The 19,677-nt window shown below is 31.7% G+C and overlaps 3 protein-coding genes across 15 annotated transcripts in view; all 3 read left to right on the top strand.

Moving 5' to 3' along the window:
* Positions 1–86: 86 nt before the first annotated feature.
* On the top strand, positions 87–4,057 carry LOC117608926 (uncharacterized). Its single transcript, XM_076689649.1, has 6 exons — positions 87–366; positions 495–676; positions 1,622–1,690; positions 2,278–2,436; positions 2,869–3,754; positions 3,892–4,057. The coding sequence occupies exons 2-6, from the start codon at positions 500–502 to the stop codon at positions 3,915–3,917; spliced, it is 1,317 nt and encodes a 438-aa protein (XP_076545764.1). The 5' UTR covers positions 87–366; positions 495–499; the 3' UTR covers positions 3,918–4,057.
* A 3,944-nt stretch (positions 4,058–8,001) lies between these two features.
* On the top strand, positions 8,002–15,780 carry Mapmodulin (acidic leucine-rich nuclear phosphoprotein 32 mapmodulin). 7 transcript variants are annotated; one of them, XM_034334691.2, is made up of 9 exons: positions 9,759–10,747; positions 10,834–10,962; positions 12,654–12,797; positions 12,920–13,039; positions 13,123–13,235; positions 13,324–13,430; positions 13,503–13,597; positions 13,709–13,799; positions 13,959–15,780. In XM_034334691.2, exons 2-9 carry the CDS (start codon positions 10,903–10,905, stop codon positions 14,018–14,020), a joined length of 792 nt encoding a protein of 263 aa, XP_034190582.1. In that variant the 5' UTR covers positions 9,759–10,747; positions 10,834–10,902; the 3' UTR covers positions 14,021–15,780. The 7 variants fall into 7 exon arrangements, with proteins under 7 accessions (XP_076545766.1, XP_034190584.1, XP_034190586.1 ...); XM_076689651.1 differs by lacking the exons at positions 9,759–10,747; positions 10,834–10,962 and adding an exon at positions 8,002–8,445 and having other exon boundaries at positions 13,509–13,597; XM_034334693.2 differs by lacking the exons at positions 9,759–10,747; positions 10,834–10,962 and adding an exon at positions 8,002–8,445.
* Positions 15,781–17,075: 1,295 nt separating this feature from the next.
* Positions 17,076–19,677, top strand: part of Amph (amphiphysin) — a 90,291-nt gene continuing 87,689 nt past the window's right edge. For 2 of the 7 annotated variants that reach the window (XM_034334689.2, XM_034334685.2), the window contains exon 1: positions 17,076–17,309. In XM_034334689.2, coding sequence (XP_034190580.1) covers positions 17,241–17,309 — 69 coding nt within the window. In that variant the 5' untranslated portion in view covers positions 17,076–17,240. The remainder of the gene's footprint in view (positions 17,310–19,677) is intronic. The other 5 variants (XM_034334690.2, XM_034334686.2, XM_034334687.2 and 2 more) reach the window with 4 other exon arrangements.

Raw genomic sequence — 19,677 nt, 5'->3', positions numbered from 1 at the left:
TCGGAAATTGATTTAAGCGCCACCTCAGTTATTGCATCCAACTAAGTGACATACGGCATCTCATATACATCCAATATATTCCTAGGCTAAGGTAGAATATCTATATCGTAATGTAAGATGGCTAGATTTTGAGTATCGTTTACATCCTATTTTGTACATTTTAGCGTATTAGTGAACAAATGTTGTGTAAACTCGCTGCTCAACAATCCCGGTGGTGTTTCATGAAACTCGATAGAAAATGCATAAATTCGTTATGTCTTTATCCGTCATTAATAGAAACTGATCGCATACATTTGATCAAGGGTTTCAGTGCTTTTTTTCAAACTATTCTCGACAGAGGAAGAGCAACATTTTAATTATATTTTAGTACGTATATTTATTTTTTAATGATACCAGTTTGTTAATTAAAATTTACTGTAGAATTTCACTCGTTTCATTCATCGTTTCATGTACTTTATTTTAACATTAAGAGATTCTTATTATTTCATTTACAGATATAATGGTTGAAAGTACTGACATTTGTGTCCTACAATGGGCTGGTCATGCAAGATACATTACAGAAAAATTTAGTGAATTGTTAGCACGCCAAGCACTTGTTGATGTTACCCTCATCTGTGAAGAACAAAAACTCTGCGTTCACAAACTGGTTTTAGCATCGAATAGTACATACTTTGAGGTATGTTTAACAAACATATTTATACAATTATAAGGGAGAAACATTTTTGCTTTTTATTATTATGTATATGAATACATTATAAGTCGTATTATTCACGTTAACTTTAAATTATACATTTTGAAATTAATGAATAAGGAAAAGTTGAGTGCAATGTTTTAAAAATATTTTATAGTATCAAAATGCATAAGAAAAATAAGCTTGTACTTTAGAGCATAAGTTATGTAATAATAGTATAAATGTTATTTTCTTGACATATTACAAAACCATATCAATTTTTTATTGTAGTTATAAATATATATTTTATAATTTCTTATTTTTTTAAATTTAATACATTATAGAAATAGCTTAATATTATTAAAAAATCTGTCTTATGTAATCACAAAAAAAACAATATCTAATTACAAAGTCAATGTATATTGAATGAATTATACATAAAAGATGATTAAATAAATTTTATTCAAAGCATATTTAACAATAGGATATAAATTTATCTTTTATGCTTTGTAAATTTGATCATCCTAAAATCATTTATTTGTATTAAACTTTTATCATTTGCAAAATAATTGTGTTTGATATTTATATACGATCTTACCATCAAAGTTATTTTAAGCTATACATTAAACATCTTACTTTATAAAATGAAAAGGTCAATGTGAAAACTAATATCAATCTATAAGTTTTTAGTGAACAAATACAATAGTGAAAATAATTTTTATAAGTGTTTTTTAACATACAATTTTCATGTATAACAATGAATTATGATTGAATATAAATTACTTGAAACTTTGAATCTATTTTGTCTTTTTTATTAGTTTGTATATACACGTAAATGTATAATAAAAATATATGAAATATTTATAAGGGAACAATTTTACAGGGATTATGTAAAATTCATATAAAGTAAAGAAAGCCTTATATATTGGAATTTCCTTATTTATTTACAAGCATTTGAAGAAACCATGTTTGATGGACATACTTTTTACAACTTGTGAAGAACACCTATTCATTGTAAAGGTATTGAAGAAATGATTTGTATGAACTCAAAATAATGAAATAAATTACGCACACTAGTGTAAATATTTTTCTTAGTAGTGTATCTGATATTTTTATTTTTGTTTAATATACATATATCAAAAACATGTGCATGTATAAATTTACATAAATTTCTACCTGTACCGCATAATTTCTTACTCATTTTCTCCACAAATATTTAACACTATTAAAAGTGTTCTTTGCATATAGCATCAAACTCTGTAAAACTATAAATGTATCAGAAACGTAAAAAGTAATTGAAAATATAAATAGTAAATCATTCATCACTTTAACATGTTGCCTGCCATGTCATCCATATATGAATGACAGATGAATTTTAATAGAAATTATATATATTATCAGAAAGTATTTTACTTACCCAATTGGTACAATAAAAGTAACAAAATATTGTAAAAATAACAGATGAGACTTTTTAAAAATAAAAAATACTACCTAATGAAACTTCCAGTAGTTTCAGTGTGGCAGTCAATGTGTTAAGTTTAATATTTAAGTAGAGCGAGGCTTTATTTGCTAATCCATTTTGTTTATTTTACTTTCTGATGCGACAGGAGATTCTGCAGCAAGATTTGGGTCAGGAACCAATTATATTTTTAAAAGACCTAAACTTTGAGATTTTGAAGGCCATGGTCGAATTTATGTATTGTGGAGAAACTACTGTTCCTTATCGATTGCTGTCATCTTTATTAACTGCCACAAAGACTTTTAAGGTGGGTACATAATAATTGAAGTAATATTATTAAAAGTACAAAACATATTATTACGTTTTAATCCTCTGCCTTATGATTTTCTTAACAATTACTTTTATAAGAATAATTTGCACATGATAGTAGTTGATTTAGCGAATTAGAATTAGAATTAAACTTATAACTCAACTATACTACAAATACATATATATTATAGAATTCAGCTTTGTCACATTTGAACTGAGTTGCGTCACGAGTGTGACTCTTTATTATAAAGCAAAGGGTTAAATAAAATAGTAAGAATTAGCCTGATGATATTTATGTTAGCATTTAATATGTTCACGATAAAAACTATATTTATTAATTTAAAAAGTAAAAATAATCTTTTGTTAATGTTGTTGCATGTTATTTCATGATATTATAATATTAGTAAACAATTTTCTTTTGTATGCATAGGTTAAAGAATTAACGAATGTGGTCAATGCCATGATGACTTCCCATGTAGAAAATTTTGAAGCTAATATACATACGGATAAGAAAGTTATCGAATCAAAGATTATAAGAAATAAATATAACGGTTCAGATTACGTACACGTAAAGTGCAATGAACTTGAGAAAGATAAGTGCTTTTTAGTTTGTAACGAGAGCAATAGTGATGTGAATCTAAGTGAAAATTCACCTTTGGAGAATAATGCGGTCACTGATCCTCCTGAAGAGGAGTTAGAGCATATGTTGTATGAAGAATCGCAAGATTTTGAAACTAATGCGGATCAAAGTAATAAATTATTTTCAATGACAGGTTCTAAACTAGAGGAGAATAAAAATTCAACTTTATTTGTAAATTGTAAAAGCAAAGAAGTATCGAATGGGTACTCCGATGATAGAATGATAAATAGTAATACATTATGTACAAATGATGCATTAAAACCTATATTATATGAACAATGCTGTGATCTTTCAGATATTGATGACTGCGAAGAAAATTCTATGTCACTATCACAATCTTGCCTGCAACAAATTGAAAAAGACTTTGCACAATATAAGTTCGAAGCCACCGATGTTCCTAGTAAAATAGGAAAATGTGTTAAAGTTTACACTCATAAAAGACGTAAATCTATAGACGAAATAAAAACTAAATTTACAGATGTAAATAACATAATTCAAAGTCCATCATCCACTGATTGTATAGACTTATTAGACGAACCGTCCACTAATGATATACCAGTTACACTTTTAACCTCGTTAGATATGGAAAGTGCTGAGTATATTATAAGCTTAAATACTGAAAATATTCAGTCCATAGTTGGAGCTACCCTAACCGAACAACATACACTAAACACAGGTAAGAAAATCGGGCAAATTATTGAATACAATTCACAGAAAGATAGTACTAATAAAAAAGATGTAAATCTTGAAAATACTGAAAATTCTATTTCCACCAAACCAATATTACGAAGAAGTTTGCGATTAAATCAACAGGAAACAGAAGAGACTACGAGCAATAATGAAACTGTTAAAGACTCGAATGGAAGAGAGAAACAAGTTAAAAAAACCAGTACCTCGAACGGTACAGAATTGTGTATGAAAAAAAAGCGTAAAGTGAAAGAGACAGACCGTAAAGTTCCAGAGCAAACTGGTAATAATTTAATACAGTCCGCTAAAAAGCCTTTTAATTCTCGCAAAAATACTACAAAATTAATTGTAAAGAAGAGCAATAAATCTGCGTGTACGATATCTAACAAGGAAAAGGATCAACAAACGGTTAAAATACCAAATAGATTGAAATGTGACATATCAGAAGCAAATGAAGTGAATTCTATTTTTACGTTGCCCAAATTAAATACAATAGAACATATAAACAGAGCTCTCTGGGGCGATATGTCGGATGTTTCAGACGATTGTGAGAATCGGATGAATTCATTGGAGTTTACACCGAACACGGAAATTCCGTTCGCTGTTGGATTACTTCCTTTACGTACTGCTTTGGAAAAAATGCAAGCAACGCCGGATTATCAGCCTCGTAAAACCCGTTCGTCGGTGGCTCCGTTAAGGCAAGATAGTTTTCTTAAAAGAAAAAATTTTACACATTTCGGTAAACCTACTGATTCTAAAAAGCAAAACGTTTGTATTAATGAGCCGAAGGAAAATGCGAAAACAGTTTATCATATTCAAATAAGAACAGCTCCATCGCAATATATAAGAAATCGTAAGAAATATATTGCAGCGTGTGTTGAAACAATACAACCATCGGCTATTATGAATAAATAATAAAAGGTATTACAGAGAAATAGGTAGCTATAAACAGTGATCCTAAAAGGGTCAGGTATCTAATAAATTATAAGAAATGCGTATGTAATTTTATATTTTAAACAAATATGTATTTTTAATATAAAACTACTTGTATGTAAAGTATAGGTACGAGAAAAGGATCTACCGTAAATCACATTAATATAGTTCCTTAACTTTTGTAAGAATTTAAGATATATTTTTTTATTCTTTTGAATACTCTGATAGAAGAGTAAATAAAAATCTGTTTCTTTAAAAAGAGAATGATTAATGTAACATAGTTATAATATTTTTGTTTAATACAGTTTTATATTCAAAATAATGCATGCATCATGTAATACTGCATTATTTTATAAGTTCATTAACTTGTGATCAAGTAAAATGAATTTTTCTAATGTACACGCATACACACATATATACATATATGTACAATATCACTTATAGTGTCCGTTCGTCTAGTGAAAAAGCATTAATTTTGGAGTCCAAGTTTAATTGCAGTAAATATCATAAATCTAATTATTTAATAAAAGCGTTGAAATAATTAACATAATCATCTGATTAAAGCTTTAGAATATTCAATAATTTATTTGAAATTACAAAATACACTAGACGAACGGACACTATGATTGATGTTGTATATTTTATATATGTGATGATTTGTTTTTAATATCATGTCTCTTGGTTAAGAATATTGTAAATATTTACAAATTTTAATTTGTTACATTTGATTAAAAATGTAAAGAAATTCTCTTTAATGTGTGAAAAATTACATCACTATGATTTATATTATTGTAAATACTTAGATACTATAAATTCTTATATGTTTTATATGGTTTATTTATAATTTGAATAATCATGATATCCTCTAATACCTTTCTTTTACAAAATATTTTAATATAGTAAGTGAATGGAAATTGTAATAACCCAGTGTAATAATTTATATTATAAAAGCAGTAACTGTGAAATTACAATACAAATTTGTATAATAGTATATATGTATGTAACAGTTGTATTCCTTTACATTTCGTATACTTTAAGTGATCATTCAATCTAAATAAATGGAATTTATTTTATATATTCGTTTACAGTATTCTGAGGTGTAAGCAGTTGCTGCTCAACATAATATAAATGGATTGTTTATTGCAATACTATACGAATATTTTTTACATGAATTTATGTATGCTACATATACAATGATAAATATATACATATATTTTTTCCATAATAAATGTTTTCAGTGTAAAATTTTTGTAGTTTTGAAATCTATTGTTACAATTTTCTAACGTATGACGTCACTACGAAATTACAAATTATATGTTATCCGAAATTATGCAACGACATTTTTTCTATTGCATCAGTACGATCAAATGCTTTCATATTTTTTAGACGACATTTAACGTTATACTACTCGATTAAACATAAGGAATTGTAATTTATACGTGAGCATATGGTGTATTCAATATGCTCTTGACACTGCGCAGAGGACGAAAACGGACTAAAGAAAGACAGCCATGTTTATTTATAACTGGTAATTTGATTGGTCGTGTAATGTACACTTACAATACATATACAATCGATACGCGTAAATTGTGATTCTAGTTATCTTACTTCCCTAATTTCTTATATTGTGAAAGAAGTTGTTCAATCACTAAGAAATAAACTCAACAGTTAAGGAACACAACGGAGTAGGCAATAGAAAATTCAAATATTTAATATAGATCGAACCATTTTACAGATAAAAATATTTTCCTATTTTCAATATGTATATGTATGGTGAAAGCAATAATATGTGCAATTACAACGTGAATGTATACAATCGAGGTGTAATCTATGTACAAAATCTAATTCCTTCCTACGTCACTGTACAAGTTAATAAAATATATCTAATCATGCGTATGCGAGTTGTAAAACGTCTACAAATATAGTATGAAATATAGAATCCATATGATATTCGAGTGACATTATATTTTTGATATAATTCTATCATTTATAATTAGCAAAGTAAAAATAAAAATTATATGTACTTGAATTATGAAAAGAAAAGAAATTTGTGATATTCAATAAATGTTAGCATCGTAAGTTGTAGATGCGTGAAACTTACACGAATTCTTTGTATATAACGTAGAAAAATCGATGAAACAGGTAGTTTCAAGATTATCGAGTCTCGCCTGTTTATCACAAACTTTACAACGGGAGGCTGAATTCGACAAGGAGGACATTACGTGGCATCGTATAACGCCTATATCCTAGTCTCGTAACTCAGTTGTTTAGAAGTTAGTGAAAGGTTCATATTGAACCGAATGAAGCAGGGAACCAGGCAAATAGATACATGTTCAGTGTTTAGCGTTACGAGGAAGACAAACTCGACGAGGTCGACGCAGCGCAGCTACAGTACAATCGATGAGCGCATATTGATCTCAACCCTTCACGGATTCTACACCTGCAGGGGCGGGTCACTTGAGTATCGAGCTCAGATATCATGATTTCACGGAGAATAATTATTTTTGAACGCATCTGTTACACATTTCTATTTAACCTTGAAACTGTATACTTATTTTTATATAAGAGATTTTATCGAACTGATTTGAGTTTTCTATTATCTTTGATGAAACACTTGTAAAATAAACTTATTGTAAAAATTATACTGATATTCCTTGATCAAAATATTCACGAAAAACTAATAAAACAATAATTCATTTATATACATATACAAAGCATTTGAGGAATTTATATAATTAAAAAAAGTGAGAGCTTATATTTTGTTAATAATATAAAATTATTTACGTTTTTTAATTATTTAACTTTGTAAAGTATTTATTCATTAAGTAAACATTGAAAAGGTTATGAATGAATAATCAAGTCATACGTGTAAAATATATAAAAAATTCGTTAATTTATCGTCACTTTTCAAATCGTTTCGTATCATCGATAGTTGGTTTTCGATAGTAGTTTCGATATCTCGCAAATGCAGTTGTTTAATATTAATATCAAGGAAAAAGCACATTGTCCCATTTTTAAGTGAAATTGTCAATCGTTCATAGAATTACGCTGGATTTTCTAAAGTGATGTTACGTAAAATAAAGTAGACGTAAGAAGTGTCACAGTCTAACACGAGCGCCGGAAGCTTTAAAATGATTGCGGTAACGGGTGTAAACTATCAAATCCTTCCATCATTAAAAAAGATCCGAACAATTTCCGGAATACCGTTTGGTAGAAATAACAACGAGGAACAATTAATGAAATCTTTCTTATTTAAGCAAGCGAATATTTTTTTATTCTATGAACAAAAAATATATTGCTTCGATCGAATGGCTGAAGGAAATGAATTTAGGCGCGCTAAAGAGAGGTTTCGAAAACTGGCGCAAGATGGCGATCGTGTTGATGCCGCGAGCGAACAAAAGAACGGGATTGGTCGCTTCGAAAGTAGTGCCAGACATGTGTTTCGTTTCCCGCCTCGTGGGTTGTTATTGTGTGGGGGCCCCGCCAGTCCGGTGAGTCGAGTGTAGAGAGCATAGGGCCTAGGCCAGAATCGAACCACCGTTGGGTTGGCTCTTCGGTACGGTGGTGGCTCTGTCCGACTGGTGACCGACCGTGGTCCGTCCGTCATATTCCCGGTTTGAAAGCAAGGTTGCGACTAGTTGTTGCGACGCAGGAAGGTGTAGTGATTTGTGTGCGGAGTTGAAAACGGGTCTGCCGGCCATGGAGAAGCGGATCTTACTCGAAAAACGGGGAAGAAACCCCGGCGAAGTAAGCCGAACCCCACTTATTATATTGCACTGCTTTGCTCGACACGAGACGATACTACCGCGGGTTGTTGCGTGCTTGCTGTTCTATCGTGTGCAGGTCTGAGAGCGGGTACAAGAGAATCGTGTTCCCTCGCGCGACACCGACACCACGCACTCGCTCTGCGGCACGCCACTGGCTCCTCGAAGACGCACGAGAACTCGGATTTCTTGACGGCGACCGCGTGGCTCCGACGATTTATCGGACAAGAAGACGTGTTCTCGATGCCGACACGAGATGCTACGACTGCCACGAGAGTAACAGGCATGGCGTGGTTCGCTTGAACGGCTTGTCTCCTTGATTTTTCATTACCTCTTACCGACACGACGTCTAATTTTTTTTCTTTCTCATTTACTTCGTAATTTCCAGCATTTTTGTACGAGGCTCTACGCTCCGTTACCGCGTGCGTCCTTTTACTAGATTGGTGGAAAATTCGAGGAAACCGATTCGGTTAGGGAAGACTCCCAGGTCAGTTGTATCGTATCGTGTTAACTGGAAAACTGAGAAACTCGCTAGCCGATTGGTTGACCGAATTCAATGAACAGTTGATCAACCAATCGTTTAACAAGTTTTTCCGTTTTTCCAGCATACGAAGCTTTCTACTGAATTGCGAAGTCTCCCTTATCGTATCCCTGATATGTTATATTACGTTCATAGAGAAAGCACAATACAACCCGCAGTTAAATACGTTTGAACTTGAATTATTTTATTAACCACAAAACGTATATATATATACACTACGTCTTGCTGATTTGTGATGTAATACATCGCAGAATCAACGTCGTTGGCATAGAAAGTAAAACGTGTTTAATCAATGGAGACATTGCTCTCTTACAATGGCTGATTTTTTTTTTGTGTATATATTTACCTGGTCATTTTGAAAAATTGCAGAAATATTCTTATTAATGCTTGAACGAATTAGTTCTGAAGCTGTTTACATACAATATGATTTATATCAGTTCCGTTTTCCTTAATTGATATTTAAAAATACATTAAATAGAATAATTTCATAATGAATTATTTTTTAAAAGGTTTACAAATTATATTTTTCTAATTTTATTTCTGAAGAAAAATGCTCAAATTCAAATATTTTCAGTTAATGTTTCTTTTATCATCAATTTTTCATACATCATAAACATTTTAATTTGTTTAGAATTAAAATAATAATCCTATTTTAGATTATAAAAATACTAAATATGTTATTAAAAATATCTGTTTACAAATTACATTTTCTAGAATATTTTGTTTAACAATATAAGATTGGATTTTTCAAATATTTAAGTGATCGATAAATTTTTGGTGAGATAAATCATTTCAAACATGATTGTTTCTTATTTAAACTGCTGTGTTTTATACGCAAGTCGTGTGATTAAATTATAGCGTGGCGTGGCTGTCTCTAGGAGCCCCTCTTTTTAAACTACCGTGCATCGTACGTGTGTTCCTATTAACAAGAGTAACCATATCTTCACAGGTCGCTCACGAGCCATTTTAGAAAATTATTTATTCATAATACGCTGAAATATTATCCTTAATAATTATTATTATACCGCGGTATTTCTATGCAACGCAATAGTGAAGTACATACAAAAAGGCTTTGACAAGATGGTGCCCCTTTCGAACGAGTTTCGAAACATATGCAACCTCTCATAAGTCACGGTTACTTACACATAAAGTATTATGTCAGAACTTAATAGTCCTTTGACCGCGATTTTCGGTATTCTAAGAACATTAAATTCATCAAGGTCAAACGGACGGTTGAACTTGAAAACATTGATAAAACAATAAACTCTAAATATTATATTTTACTTCGTGTTCTGTTCTATTATAACGCGTATTTATCAAACGGTTCATGCTCATTTTTATATGAAGAAATTTTAATTATTATTATTAAAATTGGGAACAACATGAAAATGTAATTTTTTTTTTACAAAATATCATTTTTCTTACAAATTCAGTGTAAAATATGTCCAATCGGAGTCATAAGATGCACCAAATCGTTACCGTGTTTGTGCTCCAAATCACTTGACGATAAACATACTTTTACGTTTTCTTAATGTACGCATTAAAAATACAGTTCTGTTCGTGAGATTAACATAATGATAAATTTATTTTTAGAAAATTTCGCCATATTTCGTGTATTTCGAGTATATTCTTCACCAGTTGTAAAAATGTATTATGTAAATCAATTATCAGCGAGAAGAGTTGTGCGTGCCATGAGGTGCTGCCATGAGATGCGCGTGCGAGTGGACATCGCCATTGTTTTCTGGTGCGCGCGAGTGTTTTCATCGATATTTAGACTTTCACGTATCTCGAACAACGACATACATTTCAATATGATTTCGATTATTTCAGTGCGTAAAGAAAATGCTACATTGACTACTCGATTTCTCGTGTATTTAATCTACAGTCGTGTTATATGGCATGTTACTGATCTCTCTGCGGCCATCTTGGACGAGTCCACTCTGTCACCAACTGACACGCGTACGTTTCGAAACAATAACAAAATTAAAATAAGCACGTTTCGTGTCTTTACTTCACATAACAAATTTTACTGCATTAATTAAGCAACACTTGACACTATTGTGTGATTTTCAATTCGATACATTAATGTAGAATATGTATGCGTGGGCGTTTGCATCGCGTTAACCACCGGCATTGCGATGCAACTCGTTTAACAGTGCTGTAGCTACTTCTTCAGGAACCATTGTACGAAAAAAGAGCATACTTTTTTATTTTCTAAAATTTTTTATCAACGTGAAGTATAATTTTGTTTTACGTAATATCATTTATAAAAATCTCAGAATTAAAAATATTTTACATCTTTTATTGATATGTATCAAGTATATACTAAAAGTAATTTTTAAATCATTTATTAATAATTTAAAAGCAGAAATTTTATTTAAATCATTTAAATATTGAAGTATTCCTCTTTTTTTTATTTTTCTATACAAATTTTCAACTAAAAATATTATATATCTAGTTAACGTAAAAATAATTTTCTGTAGTAAAATAGTAAAATGTTTTCACGATTTCATTTAATCTGAAAGTTTCATCAAATATCCATTTCTTGTATCCATCTTTGAGTTAGCTGTCATTGATTCGCTCCTATAAGCCACGACGACTCGTAAACGCTTCCACTATGATCAGTGCAACGCACGACGCAACCAATCAGCCGGTCGGAATGTCGGGCAGTGAATCTAAGATAAGGACATGCGACGACTCCGAGGCTTCGCGTGAAAGCGGCCCGTCGTTACCAAAGTTTCCTATACAACAGCGTATTAGGCTTTATAATATACCTTCGTAAATTTCAGATTACGTAAGGTAGCAATTAACAAATGAATCTTTTAATTAAATGTGATCCATTTCAGATAATTAAATAAATGTATATGTTATAGCGTGATTAATCTACAAGATAAATTATTCAACCTTGGACGAACGATTTGTATAGAAAGTACAAGTTGAACTTGAATCGAAATAAATTCGGATAACATGAAAACTTAAAACTACTCCGATTCTCTTGCGTCGCGTGCCGCAGTCAGTACTTATTGCTTGCCGGCTTTTCTGATGCCGCTAAACAAGACGCGTCGTGCACTCTACTGCCATCCCCCCTGTATCCCAAGCATCCCCTCGCACTTCTCCGCCCGTTGGTTCTCCACTGTCTCCTTTCTATCTACTCTCTCACTCTTTACCTTTCTCTTTCTCCGATCAATAAAATAGCCCATCTCCCGCGAAAGCTTATCGTCTGTTTGAATTTCAACGACTATTATCCGATTTTTTTTTTTTTCGCATTGAACTTTCATATTTACACCTACAAAGTAACGTATGCTCACAGCAACAATTAAGAATACGACCAACATTAGTCGAGAAATTGTAATCGTTTCAAACGGATAAATAGAAAAAATGTACATATTGTTTGTCATTAATTAGGAAATTGTTATTTTGTTATTTAGCATACACATTTATGTTTATCACCAGCACCATTATACATATTTTATTTTCATTGTATAAAAATATTATGTTACTTGTATTTATTTAAAGTTATTTATAGTATATTTGTTGTATAATATTTCTTTTGTGTTTTTCCTATATTTAATTGATACATGATAAATTTAGAACGTGATTACATTAATCTGACGCAGTTACTTATCTCTGAACTATTTTTCTTTTTGCAGATCAAAGAACTTGTTCTTGACAATTGTCGGAGTACACATATTGTAGGTCTGACAGATGAATTTGTTGCGTTAGAATCACTAAGTCTTATCAATGTGGGTCTTACCAGTCTAAAAGGCTTCCCAAAATTATCAAATCTAAAAAAGGTAAAGGGATGTTTGAATATAGTTTGGAAGTCAATAAAAGATAAAATGAAATATAAATAAAGTAGCGTAGAAAGATAGTAGAAACTATTCAGATAATTTATGAGTATTCTTATTTCTCATAGTTGGAATTAAGTGACAACAGAATCTCTGGTGGTCTGAACTTCCTTCATTCGAGTCCTAAGTTAACTCATCTTAATCTTAGTGGAAACAAGATCAAAGATCTTGAGACACTTCAACCTCTAGTAAGTTTTGATATACTTCTGGAATATCTCTAGTAAGGTTTTATATGGATTATATGTATTAAAAATTGTGTTCTCATTTGTAGAAAGAATTTAAGAATTTAAAGAGCCTGGATCTCTTTAACAATGAAGTGACAAACGTGGATAATTATAGGGAGAAACTTTTTAGCCTTATTCCCAGTCTTCGATGTCTTGATGGGTATGCATTTTTTAGCATAATTTGAAGTAAATTTATTATTTATTTTATAAATTTTTCTAATCACTCACCAATACTTTCTGTGTTATAGATTTGATACAGATGACTGCGAAGTAGATGATAGCGAAGGAGAAGATGATGAAGTTAATGGAAATGAAGATGGGGATGGAGATGCTAACGAAGAAGACAGCGAGGAAGGTTGGTCAAATTTAAAAATGTTTTATACAATTAACAGTTATGATACAATTTTGTTATAATTCAAATTATCAGCATTAGAAACAATTTTAGTTTCAGACGAAGAGGATGATGAAGATTTTGATGATGGTGGTGTAGGTCTAGAAACGGTGTACAAGGATGGTCTTGAGGTAAATATCTTTCTATTATTATGTTGTGTAATATAAATATTTATTAAGCAATCATTTCTGTAAAAGAAAAATCTGCTTCTTATAATATTAAATTTGATTAATATGATGCAGGATGAAAGTGATGAAGATGACTTCCTTTGTGACGAAGATGAAGAAGATGATGATGATGACAATGAAGAGGATGAACAGGATGAAGAAGAAGGTAAATATTTTACATAATAATTTAATTTTTAATTTTTAGTTAAGATGTAGAGCAAAGAAAGACTACGTTCCTCTTATTACATTTGAAGTAAAGAAAGATCAAATTTAAACGAAACATTATGTGATTGATTGTATAACATATTATTATTAAATTACGTAGAATCCTCTCCTGCTCGAGGTAAAAAGAGAAAACATGAAGATGGAGGAGATTCAGGGAACTAGAACCATAAAGATCAGGTTTCTGATGCTGTTGAATGAGTGTAAAATTCGTATAAATAATAATATTTGAGACGCCGAGTGAACACCTGGGAATCAAACTAATTGACCGACCAATGACAGACTACAGTTAGTGGTGTGAATTTATCAGTAAACGATTGACTGACAAATTGTCTGTGGAACAACAAACGATTACCACTGCAAAGAAGCGAAATGTGAATGAATTAAAAGGATCATAATGGCATAAAATAAGACTGCATTCCAGCTGGACACAGCGCGTTTTAGTTGTACTAACGATATTTTATATAGAGTATATAGTTAGAGTATTAGTGGTGTTGCATAGTGGGTGTGAAAGATCAGATATTGAAGGGCTCGGAGAAGGCAACAATGGAGTTTTACATATGAAGGAGCATATTTGTCTGTTAGCTCCAGTCGGCCAAAGGCTTGTCACGCTGGAATGCAGTCATCGTTAATCAGTACTAAGGTTACATAAGTTACATTTTAAATACATTATTATTGTACCATGAATAAGTATAGAGTAAATGAGGAACAACTTTTGTACAGGTTTACACCATACATTGAGGTGCATTACGCCTCTGTGATTTTTGGGACAGAAAATAAAGAGATAAATATATGTTGCTCATACATTGAGCTTATATGTATGAAAGACGTATTAAGATAGGGATCTACATCATTAGAGTGAAGAAATGAATAAAAAATAATGTACATTTCGTTTAGAATTAATAGTGATTGAGAAATGTATAATTGATATCACTTAAAAAAAAAAAAAGATGAATCATTTTAGCACATAAAGATTATCCTAGTATTTTCAGTTAATTGTTTTGATACAAGTGACAAAATAGTACTGGTATTTCAAGAAATATTAATCTTGCAAGATACTGTGAAGCAACACAAAAAAACACAATTGATATTGTGCTAATATCCTGACTTGTAACTTCTTTTTAGTAAATTTAAAATTCCAAATGTTTATGTACAATGGCAATAAGCCACGCATATTTCATGGCTGTTAAGATTATTGTTATTTACTCTTGGGCATTCCATGGCTACGTGTTATGCTCTAACGTAACATAAAACTCATTTGATTAGTAACATTATTATATCATCTCTCCATTTCAAATTGCAGACGTTCAACTATATAACCGTTAAATGTTTTTTATATTACTAAGTCGTACAATTTTTTACAATAACAATAGAGATACTTGTTGAATAAACAAGTCTAAAAATTTGGAACATAGAGTATTAAAGAAGAAGAAAAAAAAAAACAAAATTGCTATAAATCCGTAATTACCTTTAATTTCTGTCTCTGAAGTTACCATAGCGCTGACACATCTCGTGATGATTAAAGTGCGAAATTAATGGGTAATGATCATTAATATTATTATTAATATTAAATTACAATTATGATTTTAAAAAAAGTAATAAATATTTATACTTGCGCTTTCGCACTTCTGAATTGTATTTAAAAAAAAAGAAAAAAAAATGGAAAAAAAGAAGAGGAAAACCCAGAAATGCAAAATTTAGAATAGAGCGAAAAGACAAAATCTGGAGAAATAGGCGCAAAAATAAGTAACAAAAAATGAAGATGGATCAGACGATGTAGTTAATGGTAAGACTGTGGTACGTGGATTACTGGACGGACTACCGATTAGCTACGTGATCGTGAGAATGGATGGGAGTGAAACAGCGAGTGAGAGTGCAAGAGAGAATCGGTTTTATAAGAAAAAAAAAAGAAAGAAAACAAGAAATTATGGTAGAGTCGAGGATCTGGCGCCTCCTTGTCGCCAGTTTGGTTATGGCCTTATCCAATTTTTCCAAGACTAAAGCAAATTTATATTAGGTACAATGAGTATATTACATGTACAGGTCCAAATCTGTAAATTTCCAATCTGCAATTTGTAATTGCGGCACGCGCGGATGTCTTATTAAAAGTTAAATTATAAATAATTAAGAAATTGAATTATAAATAATTAAAACATTCCGCGCGCCCCGCGACACATACACTTTTGTCAATTGCAATTTTGGATAGACCATTTACGTAAGAAAAAAAAAAAAATCTATCACCTATCAGATATATTACATCTCTGTATTGTCTGTCTGTTCCGTTGTTAAAGTGAATTTTTATCATAACGTTTGTTTATTTCGAGCAATCCTCATCACAAAATAAGAAAAAATAATTTATTAATAAAATCATTTACAAATCAACAATTATATACTCAATATCATTGATCCGTTTTTATTATTAAACACGATTTGTAGCATGAATTTTATTATTTAAAACAATATTTTTCATTGTTTCAATTTTGCAGTGACTTGTATTCTTTTCTTTTTGATTTAAAACAGTAAATGGGACGGAAGTTACGCACGTAGCGAGGTATTACGTTTTTAGTTCTTTGAGAGGGTAGAGTAGTCACGTGACTGGGCTGGTCGGTATTTACTGCACTGTTTTTGTTAGGCGAGATGGAGCCACTTGCATGGTCTATTATAAATGCGAAAGGAATTCTTACGATGTAATCAGGGTAACTTTGTAACATTCATGTTACTTAATATCAACACAATCTTATTAAACAATAACTATAATAGTCTATCGCTTTAATTATATTTTTTCAGTTTATTCATCATTTTGTTAAGCTGTCTTTAATACCTAAGTTATTGCTCGTACAATAATTCAATATATGTACTAATGAATTATGTAAAATATTGATTTTTGAATTTAAATCAAACATAGTTACACTGTATTGAGAATAAATCTTATTTATCAGATGTATATACAAATTAATTTAGTTCCTTTAAAATTAATATTTTCCCGCGTTTTCATGAATCTGGAATGAAGCCAGACTATCAACAATAACAATGAGTGTTTTAAATAATTGAAGTTATCATCACTTTTTATAAACAAATTTTCAATTAAAGAAAAAGTATCGAATTAATTTTGAATCTTGAATGCCATTTGTATACTGCTGTACCAACAGGTAAAACGTTCAACGGAGCGTGGATAGTGCTGCCAATACGCGAAGGCTCGTGAAAGCGTGCGGACCGTACCTCGGCGCGCAGTTTCGTGTCGACTCTTCAGTGTTTCTCCGCGCTTCCGTTCGTGCGTTTTGGTTGTAGTTCAGTGTGGAAGAAAGTAACGTCGGCTAGACTTCAAAATTGAATTTAGTGTTTTAGAGAGGATTGAAAGTCACCGCTTTTCGAATACCGTGAAAAAATGGCTGAAAGTAAGGGTGCGTTGATCGCGAAGACAGTGCAAAAACACGCAGGCAGAGCAAAGGAAAAGGTAAGTACCACGGAAAGACATATATTTGTTTGTACGTACGTTCGTAACAGGTTTCCTCGTAGAACATGTCAGTCGGCCGAACAGTTTCAACAGAATTGCGCTCTTATAAATCGTTTCGACCTCGTGTTTTTCACTTATGTTTTCTACGCGTCGGTTGCTTTTAACAGTTAAATATTACATCCCCAACGTCATTACGCGTTTTGACTCATAACCTCTTCTTATAAGTTGCAGCTGTTAAAATTTGACACTTCGTGATTGACGGTTGTCCCTCGACGACCTTTTACACAATTTTTCAAACGAACCGGTAGCTCGTTAGATTTTTTCTCGCTCGAGCAAAGGTGACTTATGTAATCAATAAACACGTACCAGTTATATAGCATAGTTTCATTTAAAATGACAATTATGCAACTCTTGAGCCTGGTTTAGCGTAGTAATGTACATATGTATACTGCAGGTAGATCTTCGAAACCACTCGCACACGGTCTAGTGAAATAATCGTAAGTCCGGTAAATTGTCACGTGACATGAATATCCCCGTCTTTTACCGAATGCTGCTTGTGTTCTCAGACTTACAAATTTCTTAAAATAAACTCAACCGCGATTTTATCACACAAATATTTCACTTTATTTAAATCCTGTTGTTTTATTTTCAAATTTTGAATAATTTTACCAACCATACAAAGCGTTAAAAAAAATCAGTAGACAGAGTTGGTAAAATCAAAAGGGCGTAAATTAAAATATAAATAAAATGCGATTCGTAAATTAAATAACGTACATTTAATTTATGTTGGATTTCAAATGAATCTCCTGAACTGAATTTTAAACCAAAGTCTAAATTCCTGTAAGCGCAATACGCGTCCATTTAATGAAAAAAGAAGAAACGCCTTTTTCTTCATATATCACAAAACTATGCGTTGAAAGTTGAAAGCAAGTAGGTCATGTAAGTACCATTGATTTCTTCACGAGGATATTTTAGTTTTGGATTTTGATTTTCAACCGAGGAAAACGTGCCAGTGTCTCGTGTACCGTATGATCGTATAAATTCGTAGGTGTTTTAACTCGCTTTCGTAATGTTGGTTATACGGAAACTTATCTGGTAGAACCGGTCCATGCTATTGCCGTGCTAGAGTTACCACTCTCGTCCGTGCCAACAGGCAACCTTAACTCGGGAAAAAAGAAAGAAAATTGATGTTCCACTCAGGAAAGCTGTAGGTGAAAATCCGTGTCACTCTTTGATGAGATTTTACGCGTCAACTGTAATCAGCTTTTCTTTTGTTGTTCGCGTACTTTGTACGTTTTTCACACATCACTCATGATTGAATTGCACATACCAAAAAACAGGTAAACTTTCAGGGAGAAAGAGAATATTATACTGTTGCTATTCTTCATTGATGATCAATGGCACAATGAGGAGGGGCAGAAGGGTCAATTGGATTTCTCTATTAAGAAATTAATAACTTTTAGGTTTTGAATAAATAAGATGCGAATATTCTTTATTGACGACCAGTAGCGTAACTGGGGGGGGGGGGGGGGGGGGGGGGGGGGGCAGTGGATCCCCTATTAAGAAAATAATTTTTTTTTTTGGGTAATGAAGTTGGGAATATTCTTTATTATCGACCAGTGGCGTAACTAGAAGGGGGGTGGGTTCATTTGCCCTTCTCCTTCTTATTAATAAATTAACAACATTTTTTGTTTAGAATCAGATTAATTTAAAATTTGGGAATTTTATTTCAAATTAGTTGAAAAATTAGAGTTAATATTATGCTCGTAAAATATGAGAAAAAATTTACTTCACCCCCAAATTCAGTGAAACACAAATACAGATGAATCTTTAGATTATTAGATGGAAATAAAATGAGTATGTATACAATATATGCTAGCTGTGAGTGGTTGGTGTTGTTCTAGCTGAAGAGAGACTCTCGTTATATTGCCGCGGAAGGGGTGAAAAATTTGTCAAGCTTCCAAACTTTCTGTTGGAGGGGAAAAGGGAGATAAAATTGTATCATTGTATTATTTCTTAAGAGTAACACTAGCATACTTGAAAATCTGTGTGAAAGTTAAATCGCCCACGCGGCAATATAACGAGAGTCCACTGTATCGTAAAAATAATACGAGCCGTTCACAGACCAAACCTCTACTTTTTGAATCTGCTTTATACCAATACTAATTTTGCTTTGTAATTTTCGATAGATCCATCATGGTTCTTTTTATTTTGAATACCCTGTTTGTTCGACAAGACTTTTTGGCCTCGGGACTAGTTTCCATGATTTATTCTGCATTAGCGTATCATATTCTACTTTCACAGCTTCTAGTCAGAATTGTTTGAAATATCTATTTTTAATTTCACTTGGCGTGGTTGGTTCTTCAAG

This window comes from Osmia lignaria, chromosome 8, assembly GCF_051020975.1.
Source record: "Osmia lignaria lignaria isolate PbOS001 chromosome 8, iyOsmLign1, whole genome shotgun sequence".
Classification (NCBI taxonomy): domain Eukaryota; kingdom Metazoa; phylum Arthropoda; class Insecta; order Hymenoptera; family Megachilidae; genus Osmia; species Osmia lignaria.
This window is presented reverse-complemented; position numbering and strand designations above follow the sequence as displayed.